General features: G+C 34.2%; 2 protein-coding genes across 2 annotated transcripts in view; one reads left to right on the top strand and one right to left on the bottom strand.

Annotated features, from left to right (window-relative positions):
- LOC116845022 (probable ATP-dependent RNA helicase spindle-E) overlaps window positions 1-16685 on the bottom strand; it is a 19437-nt gene extending 2752 nt beyond the window's left edge. The window contains 6 exon segments of the mRNA XM_032817258.1: window positions 9730-9811; window positions 11652-11723; window positions 13205-13361; window positions 13364-13448; window positions 13742-14393; window positions 16252-16685. Of these exon segments, the coding sequence (XP_032673149.1) occupies window positions 9730-9811; window positions 11652-11723; window positions 13205-13361; window positions 13364-13448; window positions 13742-14393; window positions 16252-16685 (1482 nt within the window).
- LOC116845001 (transcription factor Adf-1-like) lies at window positions 11724-12730 on the top strand. The gene is made up of 3 exons (XM_032817221.1): window positions 11724-12156; window positions 12270-12432; window positions 12518-12730. Exons 1-3 carry the CDS (start codon window positions 11937-11939, stop codon window positions 12558-12560), a joined length of 426 nt encoding a protein of 141 aa, XP_032673112.1. The 5' UTR covers window positions 11724-11936; the 3' UTR covers window positions 12561-12730.
- Window positions 16686-20420: the final 3735 nt, after the last annotated feature.

Below are 20420 nucleotides of genomic sequence, written 5' to 3'. Positions count from 1 at the left end.
ATATATATATATATATATATATATATATATATATATATATATATATATATAGTTTTCTCAGAGCCCACGCAATTGTTTATCATGATGTCGCCGCATTATATATATACATATATATAATATATATAATCAAAATTCCAGGCAAAATAATAATATTTCTGCAAAGATTACGTCTTATTGATTGAACTGAATTAAAAACAATTTTACATAGTGAAAATACGTGCGAAAATAAAGCAGAGCACCCAACAATATGAAGCAAAAACGATACTGAATAATTACTATCACGAAATCGAATCTTTCTGCAAAGTTTACTTCTTTCTATCTGCGTCAAATTAAAAACTCTTTTGAATGGTGAAAATATATGCGAAAATGAAGCGGAGCATCCATCAATGAGACGAAAACGATAAGAAAAAATCTATTTTTTCATATATATTTATGATATATCTCTAAGTAATGATATGTCTATAATATATCTATATACGGAACGGAGACGATCGTCAAAATGTTACATTTGATAAGCGCCAACATGTTTGCGCTACCAATGCGCCGAATTATGATTTCATATATCGTCCCTTCACAAATGTTATGAAAATGTATGTGCTACGTTGTCATTTCAATTTTCTTACACATAGACGTTACGTAAGTGTGAATGCGCTTATCAAATGTTCTCAATTCCGTGTATAGATATATTATAGACATATCACTTAGAGATATATCATAAACATGTATGAAAGAATAGATTTTTTCTTATCGTTTTTGTCTCATATTGATGGATGCTCTGCTTCATTTTCGCACGTATTTTCACCATTCAAAAGAGCTTTTAATTCGACGCAGGTAGAAAGAAGTAAACTTTGCAGAAAAATTCGATTTCGTGATAATAACTGTACATTATCGTTTTCGTTTCATATTGATGGATGCTCTGCTTCATTTTCGCACGTATTTTCACCATTCAAAAGAGCTTTTAATTCGACGCAGGTAGAAAGAAGTAAACTTTGCAGAAAAATTCGATTTCGTGATAATAACTGTACATTATCGTTTTCGTTTCATATTGATGGATGCTCCGCTTCATTTTCGCATGTATTTTCACCATGCAAAAGATTTTTAATTTTGTCGAATCAGCACGAGACAATAGTTTTGCAAAAGTATTCGGTATCACGTCAACGACATTTCCCAACAAATTTTACTTTATGTTGACTTGACCAAATTTAAAATGCTTTTGTATAGTAAAAATACGTGCATAAATGAAATAGCGCATTCCTGCCTCAGGGATGAAAACGATGTGAAACTATTGCTATCGTGACATTGATTTCATTTTTCAAAAATTACAGCGTACTGACTGCTCCAATTTATATGATAAAATTACGTGCGAAAATAAAGTGTAACATTGGTCAGTGCGAAATGAATATATCTCAAATTACCGTTACTAATTATATTGAAAACTCAAATAATAGGTAACGTATTTTTCAAAAAATTATTCATAAACTACGCTTACGCCTACAACACTATTCTCTAAAAGCTCTTTCTTTGATGCACTCAATACATAAGCAGTTTGAAAAATTCATCAGAAAAGTAGCAAGAGTTATTTTGGAAAGAATATCGGCAACGCGGCATTCACATTTACGTAACGTGTATGAAAATTGTGTAAGAAAATTGAAATGTCAACGTAGCACACACGCTTGCATAACATTTGTGAAAAGATGATAGCGGTATCATGTTAGCGCCTATTTGGCAATCGTCTTTATCCCATAAGTATCTATGTGTACATAAATTCGATATTATTGGTGAATGATGATAACGGTTTTTACTTTTTAATGATCGCTCTACGTTATCGACGCTTATTAAGTTCGTCGCTCGGTCCGGCATCTTCTTAAGTTTTTCTCAATTTAATACTTCGATATTTCAACGTTCAATTATTAATATTAATAAAATATGATGAATTACAGTATACTACATGAAAACGTCTCGGTTAGTATCATGGACGTAGTATACATGGACCCCGCATACGATCAGAAAAGTGAAGCCAACATGTAGAAAGAGACCATAGACATAATATATATAGACTCCGCATACAGTCAGAAAAGAGAAGCCAATATACCGCCCCCGTATACAGCCCCTCTATCCTCTGTCTCTTTCTGCACAGACAATGTGCAATAAGATTTAAGTAAAACTTTTACTTGCCAGTCTAGTCGGGGTGCTATTGCGCTCTATAATATTATGGAAACGAGAAATGGATGCACGCGCAACAAAAAAGTGACAAAATGGGAAGAAAACTATAGCCCCTCTATTCTCGCTCTCTTTCTAAATGTTGACTTCACTTTATTAGACGACAGAACATAGGGCATTCGGAATCCATATAGTACACTATATCCATGGTTAGTATATACCGTTTAGAAATGTGTGGGAAACATTTTACAAACGATTATGAAATGGTATGTACGTTTAGAAAATGTATGTGAAACCAATATATGCTACTAGGGATGATGTGTCCCAACTATAGATATAGAAAACAACAAATTGACATAAGACACTGACATAAGATATAATTGATTAAAAAAAATTTTTTTTATTCAAAATATCTAAACATTATAATATCACATAATATATTTATCACAATTACTTGTGTAATAAATATTTACACATATACGTACTTGGTTAAGTATATATTGATCTCATTTTTTTTTAATTAAATTAATTTAAAACATCTGCACTTTGTTTAATTTAACATATACTTTTCGTTTTGTAGTTTTTGTTTCGATAATTTTCATTTTGGTCTTTTTTGTTTAGTATTTTTTGTATCGGTATTTTTTATTTGGATCTTTTCTTTGATACGTACTCGGTGTCTTTTTTTTCTTTTGTAAAGACTGTTTGTTACGATCTCACTGTTTTTTGTGTAGATTATTTAAATACAAATCTTTTACATTATTTTTACAGCAAAGAAAATGTATGTACCTTTGAAATTTTGTGGTCAACTGCATTTTTATTGTGGAATTATTAATTGAAATCCATTTTGTGTGCTTATTATTGCAGTAATAATTTTATATATATCTATGCCTATATATATTATATATATATATATATATATATATATATATATATATATATATATATATATATATATATATCTTTGACGTAGATACACCTTTAATTTTTAAATTTGTGGTTTTAAACGTTTTGTTATATTAGTAGTTTTAAATAATTTTAAAACTATTAGTAGTTTTAAATAATTTTAAAATGAAGATATTTTTTGTTATTATTATCTCTTTTTTCAATTACATTGAGTTTTCTCCACATACTTTTTCTTTATTTTTCCAACTTTTAAAATTGTATTCTATTAATTCTTGTAAAGTATATGATTTTTTCAACTTTTCTGACAATTAAAGTAATAGAATATGATTTGACTGGATCTCTATATTTGTAGTACATTTTACTATGAAATTTCCTCCGTGTAGTGATATATCTTTTCCTCTAATGTGAACTCGAAAGCTGCGTTCCAATATTTACTACCAGTACTGAAACTCTATATGTGTACGTAACACAAACTATAGATCTTGAGTACTGGTACACGGAAAAAACAATTCTGTTGGTGCAACCAAATTTTCGGTTGCTCAGGGATCAGACGAAAACTCGGCTATAGGAACAGAAAAATTCCTTTTTTGACTTCTGTATAGTCAATTGTTCTCAATTGCCTCAACCGAGTTCTAATATCGTTGAATGTTCAGACGAATATTTTCGGTTGCGACAACAGAAATATTAGTTTTCATAACAGAGATGTCGCTTCTGATCACCTAATTTTCAGTTGGTTCTTATTTGGTTGCACCAACTGAAATTTTTTTTGCGTGTAGTGAATATCGAAACGCAGTCGTAATCATCATTGAACTTTATTAAATTTATCAATGAAATTTTATTTTATTTACACGTTCATACTAAACGAAAAGATATATCGATTTAATATTTATTGCACACATAATATATGTCCATACTGATTAGTGCAATCTATACGGAAATCTTTATAATATTTCACTTATGAAAATCTTTTCTTTCCCGCCAATTAATTTTAAATTTAGATTACACGTTTGCAATGCGGATCGCGGATATTACAAGCGCAGATTGATATAAAACTATAAGAAAATATACGTGAAATTATAAATATAGCTTGATATGTACATCTAATGGTCGATCATGAATCTTTTCCTCTAGTCTAGCGTAAATTCGTGAATCAATGACAATCATTATAGATACATACTACTTATTGCAGCCTATACAGGGTGTCCGGTAACTGATCGAGCAATCGCCGTGTACGGGTAGAATAGGTCAAAACAATCATTATATACCATTTTGAAATTTTCTCAATATTTATTCCGTAATTAATTAAAATGTATAAACGTATGAGCTCACGAGAAGCGGTAGGATAGGCTCTCTGTGTAAAAAAAAATGGCTTATCTCTTAGCAACGATAAGTAAACAGCTGATTTCAAGGCGGAGTAACAAGCGACACGTATACGTTACTCCGCCTTGAAATCAGCTGTTTACTTATCGTTGCTAAGAGATAAGCCATTTTTTTTACACACAGAGCCTGTCCTACCGCTTCTCGTGAGCTCATTCGTTTATATATTTTAATTAATTACGGAATAAATATTGAGAAAATTTCAAAATGGTATATAATTTTTATGATTATTTTTTTATGATTAATTTTTATGATGATCCGTTTTACCCGTTCACGGCGGTTGCTCGATTAATTACCGGACACCCTGTATATAATACAAATGCAATCTGACGGATAAACGCGCATCGCTTGTGTGCGTGCGTATACATGTGATCTGAAGCTGAATCGTTTGGCAATGCAAATGCGGCTTGATGGACAAACTCATTCGCTTGTGTGCGGGCGTACGTGTGTCTGAGAAAATTTGAGAATCTGCGCGAAAATAAAAAGGACTTTTCGCGGGTGAGATGGACGAGATCTCCGTAGTGTCTGCACCAATCTTAATCAAACTTGGTGCAAATTACACGCGCGCTAAACATTATATATAAGGTGTAGTAAAAAGAAATCCATTATTTTTGCATGAAATTGAAGGCTTTATTTAGCATAGAATGATTCGATTTAGGTCAAATATGCACCGTTTTGTTCGATAACTTGTTGCCATTTTGAAGCTAATTCCATTATGCCTCTCTCATAGAAACCCTTGTCCCTATTGGCAAAAAACTGGGACAGTCGATTTTCACAAGCTTCTCTTGAGGCGAATTTTTCACCAGCAAAATCATTCGCCATAGACAGGAACAGGTGGTAATCACTTAGTGCCAGGTCCGGACTATAAAGTGGATGCATAAGAACCTCCCATCCAAGCTCCCGGAGCTTCTGGCGAGTCACTATCGATGTGTGTGGCCTGGCGTTGTCCTGATGGAACACAATTCCTCATCTATTGGCCAAAGCTGGCCGCTTCTGGGCGATTGATTCCTTCAGACGGTCCAATTGTTGACAGTACAGGTCCGAATTAAGAGTTTGGCCGTAGGGGAGCAGCTCATAGTGGATGATTCCCTGCCAATCCCACCAAACACACAGCAAAGCCTTCCTGACCGTCAATCCTGGCTTGGCCACCGTTTGCGCCGGCTCACCGCGTTTCGACCACGACCGTTTTCGCTTGACGTTGTCGTAAGTGACCCACTTTTCATCACCAGTCACCATCCGCTGCAGAAATGGGTCGATTTTGTTGCGATTCAGCAGCGATTCGCAGATGGAAATTCGGTCCATGAGGTTTTTTTGCGTTAACTAGTGTAGCACCCATATATCGAGCTTCTTTTTGTATCCAGCCTTATTCAAGTGGTTCCAAACGGTTTTTTGTGCAATGTTTAGCTCCTGGGCAATCGAAACAGTGCTTACATGACGGTCGGACTCGATGATTTCCATTATTTTATCGACATTTTCGACAATTGGCCTTCCAGAGCGTGGTGCATCTTTGACATCAAAATTACCGGAACGGAATCGACGAAACCAAAATTGCGCGTGATTGGCTGTTACAGTATCAGGACCATAAACACTATTCACATTTTCAGCCGCCTGGCTTGCGTTTTCGCTTTTATCGAAGAAAAACTGTAAAATATGGCGTATTTTCTCTTTGCTGGTATCCATTTTTGACGCGCGCTCAAATAATATTGAGTCAAACAATCACAAAACTGTCTCAGAAGTTTTTTTAGTACGAAATCTTATCTTTCTAACGCCATCTAGCGTAAACCGATCGCACTTATACAACGCGAGATACATATTACTAAAGCCATCTATTGGAAAAATAATGGATTTCTTTTTACTACATCTTATATTACTGTATCCAAAAAGTAAGACCAATTTAAAATTTTTTTTTAAATCTTTATTTATTATTCCAAATCTATTTCGTCGCCTTCAAAGTAATCCCCCTCAGACACAATACACTTATGCCAACGTTTTTTCCAACCCTACGGTTGGAAACCGTATTACGTGATGCATATAAACTCACACTGCAGTAATAGATATAAACCCACCATCTCACACTGTATTGGTTCTTCGAGACAATTTCGCTAAAAATTCGACCCATATCGTTCCACGACCACCATATTCATCTGATTTAGCACTGTGTGACTTCTGGCTATTCCCTAAACTTAAAAGATCGCTCCGGGGACACCGTTTTGACTCGATTGAAGAGATACAAGCTGAATCGAAGAAAACTTTGAAGGCCATTCCGGAAATTGACTTTAACAACTGTTTCGAGGGTTGGAAAAAACGTTGGCATAAGTGTATCGTGTCTGAGGGGGATTACTTTGAAGGCGACGAAATAGATTTGGAATAAATAAAGATTTAAAAAAAATATTTTTAAATTGGTCTTACTTTTTGGGCACAGTAGTAAGAAAACTTTCATCAGATTTCGATTATAGTTTTCGTACTTGAGGTATTTGACTCAGAAAACCAATTGATCCAGAAATTTCAGATAAACTTGCACGATCGCATTATTTTGTTTCATACGTACTCGGCGTCGCGCCGCGACCGCGGTACTTGATCAAATCGGCATGCAGTCGACAGAGTCGAATAATCAGCGAGCCCTGTTTCAATATTTTACGAGCTACAGGATTCAATCAATTAGGCTATATAGTGTTCAATGGTGTGCACAAAGTAAACGTGATATAAGGTCTGAAAATCCTAGTTCAAAGTGACAAGTACCCGCGATACGTTGAGAAACGAATCGATATGTTCGTCAACTTTTTGCTCGTAAATGTAACTAATGTTCACTAGCATTTATTTACTCTTTTATTAGGTATACAACTTTGCTTCCGCCGTTTTTTTTCCGAAATTCGAGACTTTATTGTAAAAAACTGATTATACATTTATGATTTAAAGTATTGTCCATCGCTGGCCACTACTTTCTCCCATCTTTCGGGCAGCGTACGAATCCCGCGTCGAAAAAACTGGTCATCTTTTGAGGCGATCCACGAATCGATCCAATTTTTTACTTTTTCGTAAGACCGGAAGTGCAGGCCGTGTGCTATTCATCGAAACAAGTGATAGTCAGAGGGAGCAACGTCTGGAGAATACGGCGGGTGGGGACTTCCCATTTCAACGTTTCCAAGAATGTCTTGACCACTTTCGCAACATGAGGTCGAGCATTGTCATGCTGCAAAATCACTTTATCGTGTCTCTCGTTGTATTGCGGCCGTGTGTCTTTCAATGCTCGACTCAAACGCATCAATTGCGTTCGATACCGATCGTCTGTGATTGTTTCAGTCAGTTTTAACAGTTCGTAATACACTACGCCGAGCTGGTCCCACCAAATATAGAGTATGACCTTGGAGCCGTGAATATTCGGTTTGGCCGTCGACGTGGAAGCATGGCCGGGAACTTCCCATGATTTTCTGCGCTTGAGGTTATCGTAATGAACCTATTTTTCGTCCCCAATCACAATGCGATGCAGACATCTCTTCCGTCTTTGCCTTTCAAGCGTTTGTTTGCTGTTCACAAGCAAACAAACGCCGTTCAACATCTCTCGGCTTCAATTCGTACGGCACCCAATTTCCTTGCTTCTGAATCATTCCCATGGCTTTGAGGCGTTTTGAAATGGCTTGTTGAGTTACTCCCAATGATCGTACCAATTCTTCTTGATTTTGACACGAGTCTTGATCAAGTAATGCCTCCAATTCTGCATCTTCGAAAACCTTCTCTCTTCCACCGCTATGCCGGTCTTCGACGTCAAAATCACCGTTCTTGAAACGTTGAAACCACTCACGACACGTTCTTTCACTAATAGCGGCCTCACCATAAGTATTTGATGAGCATTCGATGAGTCTCAGCCGCAGATTTCTTCATATTGAAGCAGAAAATTAAAACCTCCCGCAAATGACGAGAATTTGGCTCGTAAACTGACATTTTCAATCGAGAATAACTTTATGATGCAGACACAAATCGACTAATGTTTCTATGGGGTTATGTTGACAAATGCCCAAGTTTATTGTATGACATCTATGATCTATTTATTTCGACCACTACTTACCGCTAAAGCCATCTATAGGAAAACGGCGGAAGCAAAGTTGTACACCTAATACTTCCCTTTCTTTTTCTGCCTGATCGTAAATCATATATATACCTTTTATTGTACATTGTTACTTAGGTTTCAGGATTACATATTCACCATGCCCGAAGAGAAATTTGAAAAGCATAAGGATTCTTTAGTGACGTTACGTCTCGAAAAATCAAAACAGTTATTTTATCGAACCAATATATTCTGGAGTAAGATTACAGTACAGAAGTATAATTTTGATCGGGTGAACATCGAAGTCGCTTATCTGAAGACCATAACGCGGGAACAGTTGTTAGACTTTTTTAAGATATCATGCCACAAGTAATGATAACTAGTTACTTGGCAACGGTTAACCATTGCCCAACGTTACGTTGCGTTGTATACACATTATCTTTTAGGAGAGCATACACGGCGCAGCTCGACGTAAATTATCGTTGCACGTCATATCCACAGCAACGGATGATAATGAGTCGACCGAGAAAAAAGACAAATTCAACGATGTGTCAGTTGCGGAACAAATTAAGAAAATCAACGATATTTTGTCGTTTAAACGCAGCCAACCTTTGTATCCGGCATTAGAACTGTATCTGCACCAATTCCTTAAAAAGGGCATACACTCCTCCAAATTGTAGATAATGCGACCATAAGAAAGAATAGAGAGAATCTCTCTCTTTTTCGACTTCTTGAACGAGGCATCGATTTTTCTCATTTTCACCTTAGAATTATCGTGATTACAGCCATTTTTTATATTATTATATATTATTTAGTTATTATATATTGTTATGTTTAGTTATTAGTGAGAGAGAAGTATCGTTTCATTAATTAATAGTTTATTTGTGCAGCGTTTAACGAAGTAGTTGGGTTACGTTTATTAATTACTTACAATAATGTCACCATTATTATATTTTTGTTACATTGAAGAGTTTCTAACTGCAAGATGTACTTTTTATTTTATAGATATATAAATAATTTTTTATTTTTGTACTGCGAGTGTTTCGCGAAAGAAAGTTAATAAATCGTGAATAAAGCGGATGCAAGCGATTCCAGATAGACGGCCACTCGTGTATCCTGACTTCTAAAGCAAATAGTGATGATTAGTAAATTGCCTTTTTATCGCAAATTGATCTTGGGAAACTTAGCGTATTGATTTTACAAATGTGCGGCGAGTATAGAAATAGAGTATGCAAATTTTTGCATACGTATATGCCCCTGCCGGTGCAGCTGTCCATCGGGCCCAATCCGCAAAGCGCTCCGATGTAATATATACTCAAGGCATTGCATCTCACAAGTAACACTACCCAAGTGCCACACGCCGATCTTCTTGAAACTTTGCACATATGTAGTACATCGAAAAACATTAGACACATATTTTTTTATTTTGGCTAACAAGGCATTTTAAGGTTAGAAAACACATTCGAAAATTTAACACTCTACTCTCTTAGGGTACGTTCAGATTCCCTACCCGGGTGCACTCTAATACTAGAAGTGCTATAGTATATGTAACATATACTATAGTGTTTCTAGTAATAGAGTGCACCCGGGTAGGGAATCTGAACGCACCCTTAAGGATGTATCTGAGATATAATCGGTGACAAAAGTGCTTGAAAAACGAAAAATTTGAATATCTGCTTCAAACATGTTGTAAACCTAGTGATAAGTGATATAAATAGTGGCTAACATAATATATTTCTTATTTAAAAAGTTATTTTTTACTTTCTCAACAGTTTATTACTTTTATTTGCTTTTCTTCACCTTTCTATAATAAAACTTTTGGCAGGGAAAATGCCCTGAATTCAACTTTAGAACATTAAATTTCGTATTTATTTAACATCAATATCCATCAGTGCAAAATTGGGATAAGTTAAAACAGGTAAATATGCATTGTCTGAACAATAACTATCCATATTATTTATTGTTATTATAAATATTTAATGAAAAAAGTTAAACGTAGCAACAGCGTACATGTAGTTTGTGGCTTGTATTAATTATAATATGTTGGCAGTAATGCACTGTCCTGGCAGATTAGATGAAACAATAAAAGCCTCAAATTTTACACTTATCCTATTGTTCATCGAAATTATTTAATTTATATTCTTGTCTTCTGCATGAAACAATGCAGCCAAACCAAGAATTTACGACATAACTTTATTATCTGATTTATAGGTTATTCATTTGACATTAGCTGATTGCAACGCATTTCCAGTTACTAACTTCTTATGACAATCGCAAAATTGTCACAAATAAAAATTAATTTCTCTGAAACCGTGTTGTGAAAACTAATCAAATTCCGCAAATAGTTCCGATAATTCAGGATTTATATGTATAAAAATACTTAAATTTTTGGTACTATTTTTTCTATACGTTTTTACTCTTCACATTCAGGAAAGTTGCTTTTGTCATAAGAACACGTGTAAAATTAACATAATAATTACTCTTCAACGGTTTAGTGAATCGACTTGAAATTTTTTTCAGTATATTATAGGTAATTAAGGAAAAGTTACCCAAAGTTTTATCAAATAGGTACTATTTTTATATAGCTCAGATACATCCTTAAAGTGAATCAGTGAATAGTTACTGATATCAGTTATAAGTATAGCACTGAGCACTTTCAGTGCAACACTTATAACTGCAAATCATATTCACTGTTTTCAGTGATGTTTCACTGATTCATTTTAAGAGAGTATAGCACAATGATAACTAACGCTACTCCTGAGCGTCATTCTTTTACATATTTTCATCCGCCACCTCTAGATTGATGTAACTGATGCCAAAATCGTAATCATGGGTCTAAAAAACTTCTTCGAAACTGACTTTGAATAAAGTTTGAAATGTCTGCAATTTCGGTCCGCCATTTTGAATCTCGCAAAACTAATGTTAAAATCATAATTAGCGACTTCAGAAACATTCAGACAATGAAATTATAATAGAATAATATCGTAAAAGCTATAAAAGAATCATGCTCAGGAGTAACATTAGTTATCATGGTGCTATAAAGTGTTAAATTTTCGAATGCGTTCTCTAACTTTAAAATGCCTTGTTAGCCAAAATAAAAAAATACGTGTCTACTGTTTTTCGATGTACTACATGTTTGCAAAGTTTCAAGAAGATCGGCGTGTGGCACTTGGTAATGTTATTTGTCAGTTCGACGCGCGGTGCGAAAATCAGCGCGAGCAACGCCGTAAGTCCTGGTAAAGGCCATCACACACAAAATTCCGTAGCACCGTAAGCCGTAAACGTAAGAAAATCGACCAATCCTGATGTTGCCACTATCCCCACCACTTTTGTCAGTAAAACTTAACCGTAACGTCGAAAAATATCAGAGTTTACCGGATTTGCGCTAAAATTCGATGCCAAGTTAAGAAGGTTATGTGTCTCCTGCATCAACCGCGTCTGTCACAGTGAAATAATGAGTGATCATAATCAGTATTGTAATACAATGTTTAATGAATTAGAAAATGATGAAATAACGACAATTGACAACGACAACTTTAAAGAAAGTGATGAACTACTCGTTGATGCAGTGAGAGCATATCCACATTTATATAATCATCAAGATCGTAATTTTAAAGACAATTTGATGAAAGAAAATTCATGGAGGGAGATATCCTTGACAGTGAACTTATCAGGTAAATAAATGTTATTAACAAATTATAATTATTATATATTATTCACTGGTTTCTTTACTTTTTCTGTTTATTTTATTATTTATACTAATAATAAAATGTACCAATTACTATAGTTTCTGATTGTCAAAATCGATGGCTGAGGCTGCGTGAACGATTTCGAAGAGAGAAACGCCAACGAGAATTAGATTCAAGAAGTGGCAGTGGAGTTTGTCGACGAGCTGTTTTCGCATATTATGAAAATATGTTATTTCTAAATGATCATATTAAGAAAAGAAAGTAAGTTTGTGGCTCGTAATTCGAATCAATTTTCTACATCTTGCTATTGCACAGTTTTCTGTATTATATTGTATTTCTTTTGTTGATCCTATACAAATTTGTGGATCATCTTTTATTTCTTGAAGTAGATGACAAAAATCTCCCAGATGAGGACGCATACAATTAATTGGTTGGACCCACCACTGTCGATTCTGCCACCTTCGTGATCTTTTCCTTCGTAATAAAAGTACACCCATGGCCACAACCAATATTGCCGCAAATATTAGATCCTCTTTTCCCATTATTTTGCAGTTTTTAACTTTAGTGGATGACCTACAGAATAGTTTTGTTGGTATAAATGTTAAATCATTTTTATATTTTTCTTTAAATTATATCTATTGTATCTATTATATCTATTTATATCTTTTTATATTTATTTTATATCTATTTTTATTATATCCATTTTATATCTATTTTGTATCTATTTTCTATCTTATTATATCTATTTTTCTTTAAATTATTTTGACATTCAAATATTTAAGTGAATTATATAATAACATTAAATTTGCAATTCAATAGGATTATCATTAAACTATTTAAAAAAAATACTGTTTAGTATGATAAAACTGCAAAATTCACACACTTTTAGGTTAAAATTTCTTAAGTAGGAGGGAGCTTTTTCTTGTTCGTCATTGGTTAAACTTTATGTTTTACGTCATGTGTGTGTCATGGATCTTGCGTCTTGTGCCTTAAGTTTACGGCGCTACGGAATTTTGTGTGTGATGGCCTTAAGTTCGACAATAAAGTGGTGTTACGCCACGATAGCAAATTATTGCTATCGTTCAGTCGATGAACACTTTGCGCGACCAGCAGATGCGTCGATCAACCGCAATTCTCATCGAGAAGAACGGAATTGTGTTCGATGAGAGCTCTCTTGTATTTGCCGGTTGCTGGATCATGTTGATTTCGAGTGGTGAATAAGGACCTTGGAGCTGTACCAACGAGTCGCAATCTTTCTCTCCCGGTAGACAGGGATACTGAAAACACAAATCAGACTGACATCTAGAATCTGCACATTGAAGCGAAGAAGACCGATACCGGTGGTCTTTTCAGTTTTCAATTGTGCGACTAGAATTAGCAGATATTTAAGAATGACGATGATTTCGTCGAAAGAAGGCAGCCGAAACATCAGGACTGTCATATAAAGGACTGTCTTTTATTTTGTTATTTTATCAATAGATTAGTTTTTATCTTCTTGTTGGAACATAACTCGAGCCTATTCTCGAACTTGACGAAATGATCGATTAACCAAACGAAACTCTCAACTCACTTCGGAAAAATTGTCCTCGTTATATTGTCGTCCCTCGTAAAACGACTTTTCCTCCGGCGACATTGAGTTCATGACTCGCAAATCGTGATTGTGCTTGGACAAGAAGCTTTCCTTCCTACTTATAGCGTGCCCTTTTTCGATTAAATACTCACTCATATTTAATTCCTCATTATTCTTCTCGATAACAATCAATTCTAAATAAACGGTACTATTTGCAACCGAATAAATTTTCCCAAAGATCGTCTTACTTCCGCAAATTTGAGCCTCGAAGCAGTCCCGCGACACCCTCGACCATCCTTGGGAATTGTCGATCTCATACGAAGGACGAATAGTAGCCAAAGCGCATCGAAACGCTAGACACGGTAACTTTAAAATCGCGACGTCATCGATTACTCGCAAATCGCTGGATTGTACTTGAGAGATGCGACCATGATCGATGAAAAAGATATTCACAATTTTCATATTGTATTCCTCGACTGTCACGCGGTGATACATTGTCGGAGAATCGTTTCTTTCCATGGGAGCGGCAAGGATAGTTTTGATTTTGGGCGGAAAGAAATATTCTCTCAGGGAACGCGCATTGAGGCCGGCCTCGATTCTGCGCATTTTCTTGTGAGTTTCATCATTATCCAGAGTAGCCCAAACCCAGGCAAGGAACATTAAATTAACATTTAGAAACATTGACTGCATGTGCAGTGTTTGGACATTTTTTAATAATATTGCATTTATATTTTTCACATGTTATTCTGTGATATAATTTTTCTGAATGTTATTTAAACGTTTTAAAAACATTACAAAAAATAAAGTTTTCAAATGTTACTTTAACATTTATTTGAGATCAATGCAACAATTTAAAAATATTTCCGCCGATTAAAATGTAATGGCAACTCTATTTTAACATTATTGAAACATCCAAATCGCGGTCAAAGTATATTCATAATGATGTTTGATACAATATTAAACACTACATATTTGACAATATTACAGGTTCTTCAATATCATTGTAGCAATATTGTATTGAACAGTAAGCATAATGTTTGAGTTTAATGTCTAAGAATATATTAAAATGCATCTAAAATAATCCATGTGACCAAAGAATTGTTGAATAATGTTATCAATTAGATTTTGATGTAGTGGAATTTGCTAAGTTATACGACGATTAATAAATGTATAAATTATAAATATAATTAATTATAAATATAATTATAAATATTATAATTTAAATATAAATTAATAAGGTTTAAACAATATAGATGTAAATATGTCGTTTTTCGCTCCTATGATCCTTTAATTTTTTAATAAACTTTTAATAATCCCTTTCCTACATTCCCAGTAAGCAAGAAACATTAAATTAGAAACGTTTAGAAACATTGACTTCATGTGCATTGCTTAGACATTTTTTAATAATATTGCATTTATATTTCTCACATGTTATTTTATGATTTTTCTGAATGTTGTTTAAACGTTTTAAAAACATTACAAAAAATTAATTTTTCAAATGTTACTTTAACATTTATTTGAGATCAATGCAACATTTTAAAAATATTTCCGCCGATTAAAATGTAATGGCAACTCTATTTTAACATTATTGAAACATCCAAATCGCGGTCAAAGTATATTCATAATGATGTTTGATACAATATTAAACACTACATATTTGACAATATTACAGGTTCTTCAATATCATTGTAGCAATATTGTATTGAACAGTAAGCATAATGTTTGAGTTTAATGTCTAAGAATATATTAAAATGCATCTAAAATAATCCATGTGACCAAAGGATTGTTGAATAATGTTATCAATTAGATTTTGATGTAGTGGAATTTGCTAAGTTATACGACGATTAATAAATGTATAAATTACAAATATAATTTAAATATAAATTAATAAGGTTTAAACAATATAGATGTAAATATGTCGTTTTTCGCTCCTATGATCCTTCAATTTTTTAATAAGCTTTTAATAATCTCTTTCCTACATTCCCAGTAAGCAAGAAACATTAAATTAGAAACGTTTAGAAACGTTGACTTCATGTGCATTATTTGGATATTTTTTAATAATATTGCATTTATATTTCTCACATGTTATTTTATGATTTTTCTGAATGTTGTTTAAACGTTTTAAAAACATTACAAAAAATAAATTTTTTAAATGTTACTTTAACATTTATTTGAGATCAATGCAACATTTGAAAAATATTTCCGCCGATTAAAATGTAATGGCAACTCTATTTCAATATTATTGAAACATCCAAATCGCGGTCAAAGTATATTCATAATGATGTTTGATACAATATTAAACATTACATATTTGACAATATTACAGGTTTTTCAATATCATTGTAGCAACGTTGTATTAATGATTTCTTGCTTACTGGGAAAGTATCTAGGGCTAATGATCTGTAAATATCGATCGTAGAATTGTAAATGAATCCTTTATAGTTTGTAACAAGCGATTTCATAATTATGTGTGTGTGTGTGAGAGAGAGAGAGAAAGAGAGAGGGGGCAGGGGTAACTCATATTTTGTACAGACAAAGGTACAAAAGTTACATCAAGACCTGGCAGTTCCGGTTTGATCTTGAACAGGTCACTTCTAGTCCTACTAGTACATGTAACTCCTTTCTTGAAGAAAATAGTGTTCACAAATTTGTCCAAATCTTCATTTTTGCTTCTATCCTGTGCCTTATTCTTGTTTAACAACCCAATCTTTGTCGGACTCTCGCAATGTCGTATTTTAACACACGTATAAACAAAACCCGATATTCTATACAAACTTTCATCGCTATTAATCGTCTCTTTCTCACAATATTGTACGTAAACTCGCGCCGAGCCATCGAACGAAACCATTATCTGCTCTTTCGGAACACCATGGTGATGGGAAAAAATCTCCTGCGATCTTTTCGCGGACAAGTAACCCGGTTGGTTCACCGGCCAACCTCGCATTTAATATCGCCTGGCGCACGGCCGCCCGCCATACTCGGCCTGTACGGAACACGCGGTATCCAAAAAATTTGATAAAGTTTTAACAACGTTCAATTTTTATGATTTAAAAATTTAAGAATGTTATATATATTTACGAATATTATATGTTTACGTAATAAATATGTCTTATACTTTATTAAATTTATTGCATAAATGTTGTTAAGATTAAATTTATTGCATAAGTGTGTGTTAAGATTTTCCTGTTTCCGAGTATACGTAGGCTACTTATGTCGAAATAAATGTCTAATAAGCCGCTAATAAGCGTTTTTTTAACTTTTAAATGTTTTGTAAGCGGCTAATAGACGTTTAAATAGACGTCTCATAGAGGTATAATTTGAAGGACACAAAAACGTCTAATTAATGAAAATTTTGACGTATATTTCCATCAGACTCTTTAGTTAAATAGTCGTTCATTCGACGTCTTTTCAACTGATAATTTAACTACTAGGGTGAATATCGGAATCCAACTTTCGTAATTAGGAGGATCCCAGTACACATTACCCAAGTAGCACAGCAGATGGCACACTTATTTAAAAAAAGTTCGTAAAGAATTCAGAATAAAAAGCTCCTCGTAAGCTCTTTCAAATGAATCATTTGAATCAATGTTAAAAATGAGTTTATTTTTCTTATGTACAATGGATCTAAAATGAAATTAATTAAGTACTCTTCAGGAATTTTTTATTTGTATAATGATACTACCCGACGTTGCTCGAAGTTCAGAATGTTACACGTATGCGGCACGCAGGCTTTTGTGCGTCGTGTTACTAAAAACTGCACACACATAGGGTCTCTCATCTCCGATTTCATTCTGTTTTCTATTGCTGAGGTTCGATTCTTGACGGTATGCGAATGAGATACGCTTGCGAAAATGTATAGTTCACGTTACGTATACTGTAGATTTTCGTATCACATGCGTATTTCATTCGCACACCGTCAAAAATCGGACCCCTGAATTGTCGGCACTAGTTCTCTCTCATCTTTCATCCATCCAGTCATATGGCTAGATACAGGGAGAGTACCTTTTTATTTATATTTCGGAAACCATAGGAAATGCGCAAGTGGCTACAAAGCATCTACATCTCGCCGTTTGTCGTCGATGTGACAGTTTTCCTAATCTCAATAGTGGTCAATTTTGTCAGTTAATGTCTCGCTTCGCAGTAGAGAGCAACGATTTTGTCAGAAAAAAGTTGTTTCTCGTGCAAAAACACGTCGATTGAACCTAATTGAAATCGGAGGTGAGAGACCTAAACTGAATAGTTAAGTAAATATTAATACAATATTTATTTTTTTAACATTCGATCCTGTATCTTGTGATTATTTATTATTACAGAATAATGTCTCAACCAAATTGGAAATGATTTTGCAATTTGTCAGATAGACAGATTTATAGACGTCTTGCCAAACAGTTTAATCAAAATATATTTCATCAAAATATATTTAATCTTGCAATAACTGATCATGATAATATACTCGATATACCGTATAACCTAAATGTATCTGATATTGAGGAAACAATAGAATCTTTTAACAGATTTCTTAATAGTAAATCCTCGATTGAAGTTCATAAAGAAAATCCTGCAGATTTATTATTGGGAATATGCATTAATTTTAAGGGATTTTTTGGTAAAAATACGGCTTTATTGTGAAAAAATGGTTACAAATTGATAATTCAAAATATTGTCCATCGCTAGCCACTACTTTTTCCCATCTTTCTGGTAACAGGTGGATTCCACGTCGAAAGAACGACACATCTTTTGAGGCTATCCACGAATCGACCCATTTTTTGGTATCCTCATAAAAATGAAAGCGCTGCTCAGACAGGCTATGAGTCATTGATCGAAATAGGTGGTAATCGGAAGGAGCAATATCTGGAGAATACGGCGGGTGTGGTAGGACATCTCAGTTAAGCGCTTCTAATGTTTTCTTGACCGATTTCGCAACATGTGGCCGAGCGTTGTCGTGCTAGAAAATCACTTTGTCGTAATCTGACCGTTTTTGCTTCAATGCTCAGTTGCATCAATTGTTGTTGGTAGCGTTCTCCAGTGATGGTTTCGTTGGGTTGAAGCAGCTCATAATACACTACACCCAGCTGATCCCACCAAATACGGAGCATGAGCTTGGCGCCATGAATATTCGGCTTTGCCGTCGATGCTGATGGTTTGCCTGGCCTGCACCATGATTTTTTGCGCTTCGGATTATCGTAGCGTATCCATTTTTCATCACCCATCACTATACGATGCAAAAAACCTTTTCTTCTGTGTCTGAAGCAACAATTCATAGATCATTTTGCGCCTTTCGATGTCCCTCGGCTTCAACTCGTACGGCACCCAATTTCCTTGCTTTTGAATCATTCCAGTGGCCTTCAAACGTCTGGAAATCGTTGATCAATCAACATTTAATGATTCTGCAAGTTCTTCTTGCGTTTGACTCGGGTCTTGATCGAGTAAAGCTTCCACTTCCTCATCTTCAAACTTTTTCGGCTGGCCTGGACGTTCCTTGTCTTCCGTGTCAAAATCACCTTTTTTATAGCGTCGAAACTAGTATTCACATGTTGAAATCGATGGAGTATAATCACCATAAGCTTCCGATAGCATTCGTTGACTTTCAGCAGCACTTTTCTTCAAATGGAAGCAAAAAAGCAAAAAAGTAAATTGTGTTTTGTTTGCACAAAATTTGACATATTCAATGCTCAAAAAAACAATGTCGTTTACACTTCGGCAAAATGACACATACTGGAAACTAAAGCCACATGATGGTGCTTTGACATAAAGGTGGCAAACAGTATGGTCCGATGCGACATAGTACTAGTTACGCCATCTCTTGAAAATCCTTTAAAATTAATGCACACTCCCAATACATTTATCCCATTGATATTTGCTTCTGGAAAGCAAACTTTCGTGTATTTTTTTTTTTTTTGAATTAACCGTTATAATATTCCATTAAAAGTTTAAAAGTAATCATAGAGAATCATAGAGAGTCATTAAGCTGCATCCCAAATTTCATTGCCAGCGATGAAAAACTATAATTCATACTATGTATATTATAGATTTTCAGCGCCATCAGTAATTTTAAAACACAGCCTATATCAATATTCATCGCATATCGAATATTGTTACCCTATACAGAACATAATATCTACTAGATATCTATGAAATATCCTTCATGGATAATAGGGATATCCACGAATATCTAATAAATATCCATTAGACTTACGAAACATATCCAAATGTCCGTAAAACGAGATCTAATAAATATCCATAGGATATTAAAGTTAATATCCAGTAGATATCCATAGTATATGTAGTGAATATTTACAAAAATATCTAGTAAATATCTATTAGATATACATATTTATCATATTATAAAAATATAAAAATTTTTCTCTTTTCCTGAATTTTTCTTAAATATTCCACTTTATTGTTTCACCCGCTACTTAATACAATTTAAATTATACTTCGAAAAATTTGCTTACCAGCTGGGAACCTGAAACCTCTGCTTCTTGAGTCGTTCATCTTACTTACTGCGCCACTGTCACTTTGACTAACAAGGAACACTAGGTAATTTAAAAATTCAAAAAATTCTGAAATTTTGTGCGCAAGTAAAGTAGTTCATCCGTAACACAAAACTATTTTTTATTCATGCGAAATTACAGTTTTAGGGGTTGAAACATCCTTTTGAAAAAAATCGTTTTTTTTT

This window comes from Odontomachus brunneus, unplaced genomic scaffold, assembly GCF_010583005.1.
Source record: "Odontomachus brunneus isolate Ranch 3 - 2012 unplaced genomic scaffold, Obru_v1 Obru_scaffold_048, whole genome shotgun sequence".
Taxonomy (NCBI): domain Eukaryota; kingdom Metazoa; phylum Arthropoda; class Insecta; order Hymenoptera; family Formicidae; genus Odontomachus; species Odontomachus brunneus.
This window is presented reverse-complemented; position numbering and strand designations above follow the sequence as displayed.

Bases quoted from the DNA above. Each gene is read 5' to 3' on its own strand.
- LOC116845001 (XM_032817221.1), top strand. From the start codon at position 11,937: ATGAGTGATCATAATCAGTATTGTAATACAATGTTTAATGAATTAGAA. The intron at 12,157-12,269 runs GTAAATAAATGT...CAATTACTATAG, and splicing joins CTTGACAGTGAACTTATCAG to TTTCTGATTGTCAAAATCGA. The intron at 12,433-12,517 runs GTAAGTTTGTGG...TTTCTTTTGTTG, and splicing joins GATCATATTAAGAAAAGAAA to ATCCTATACAAATTTGTGGA.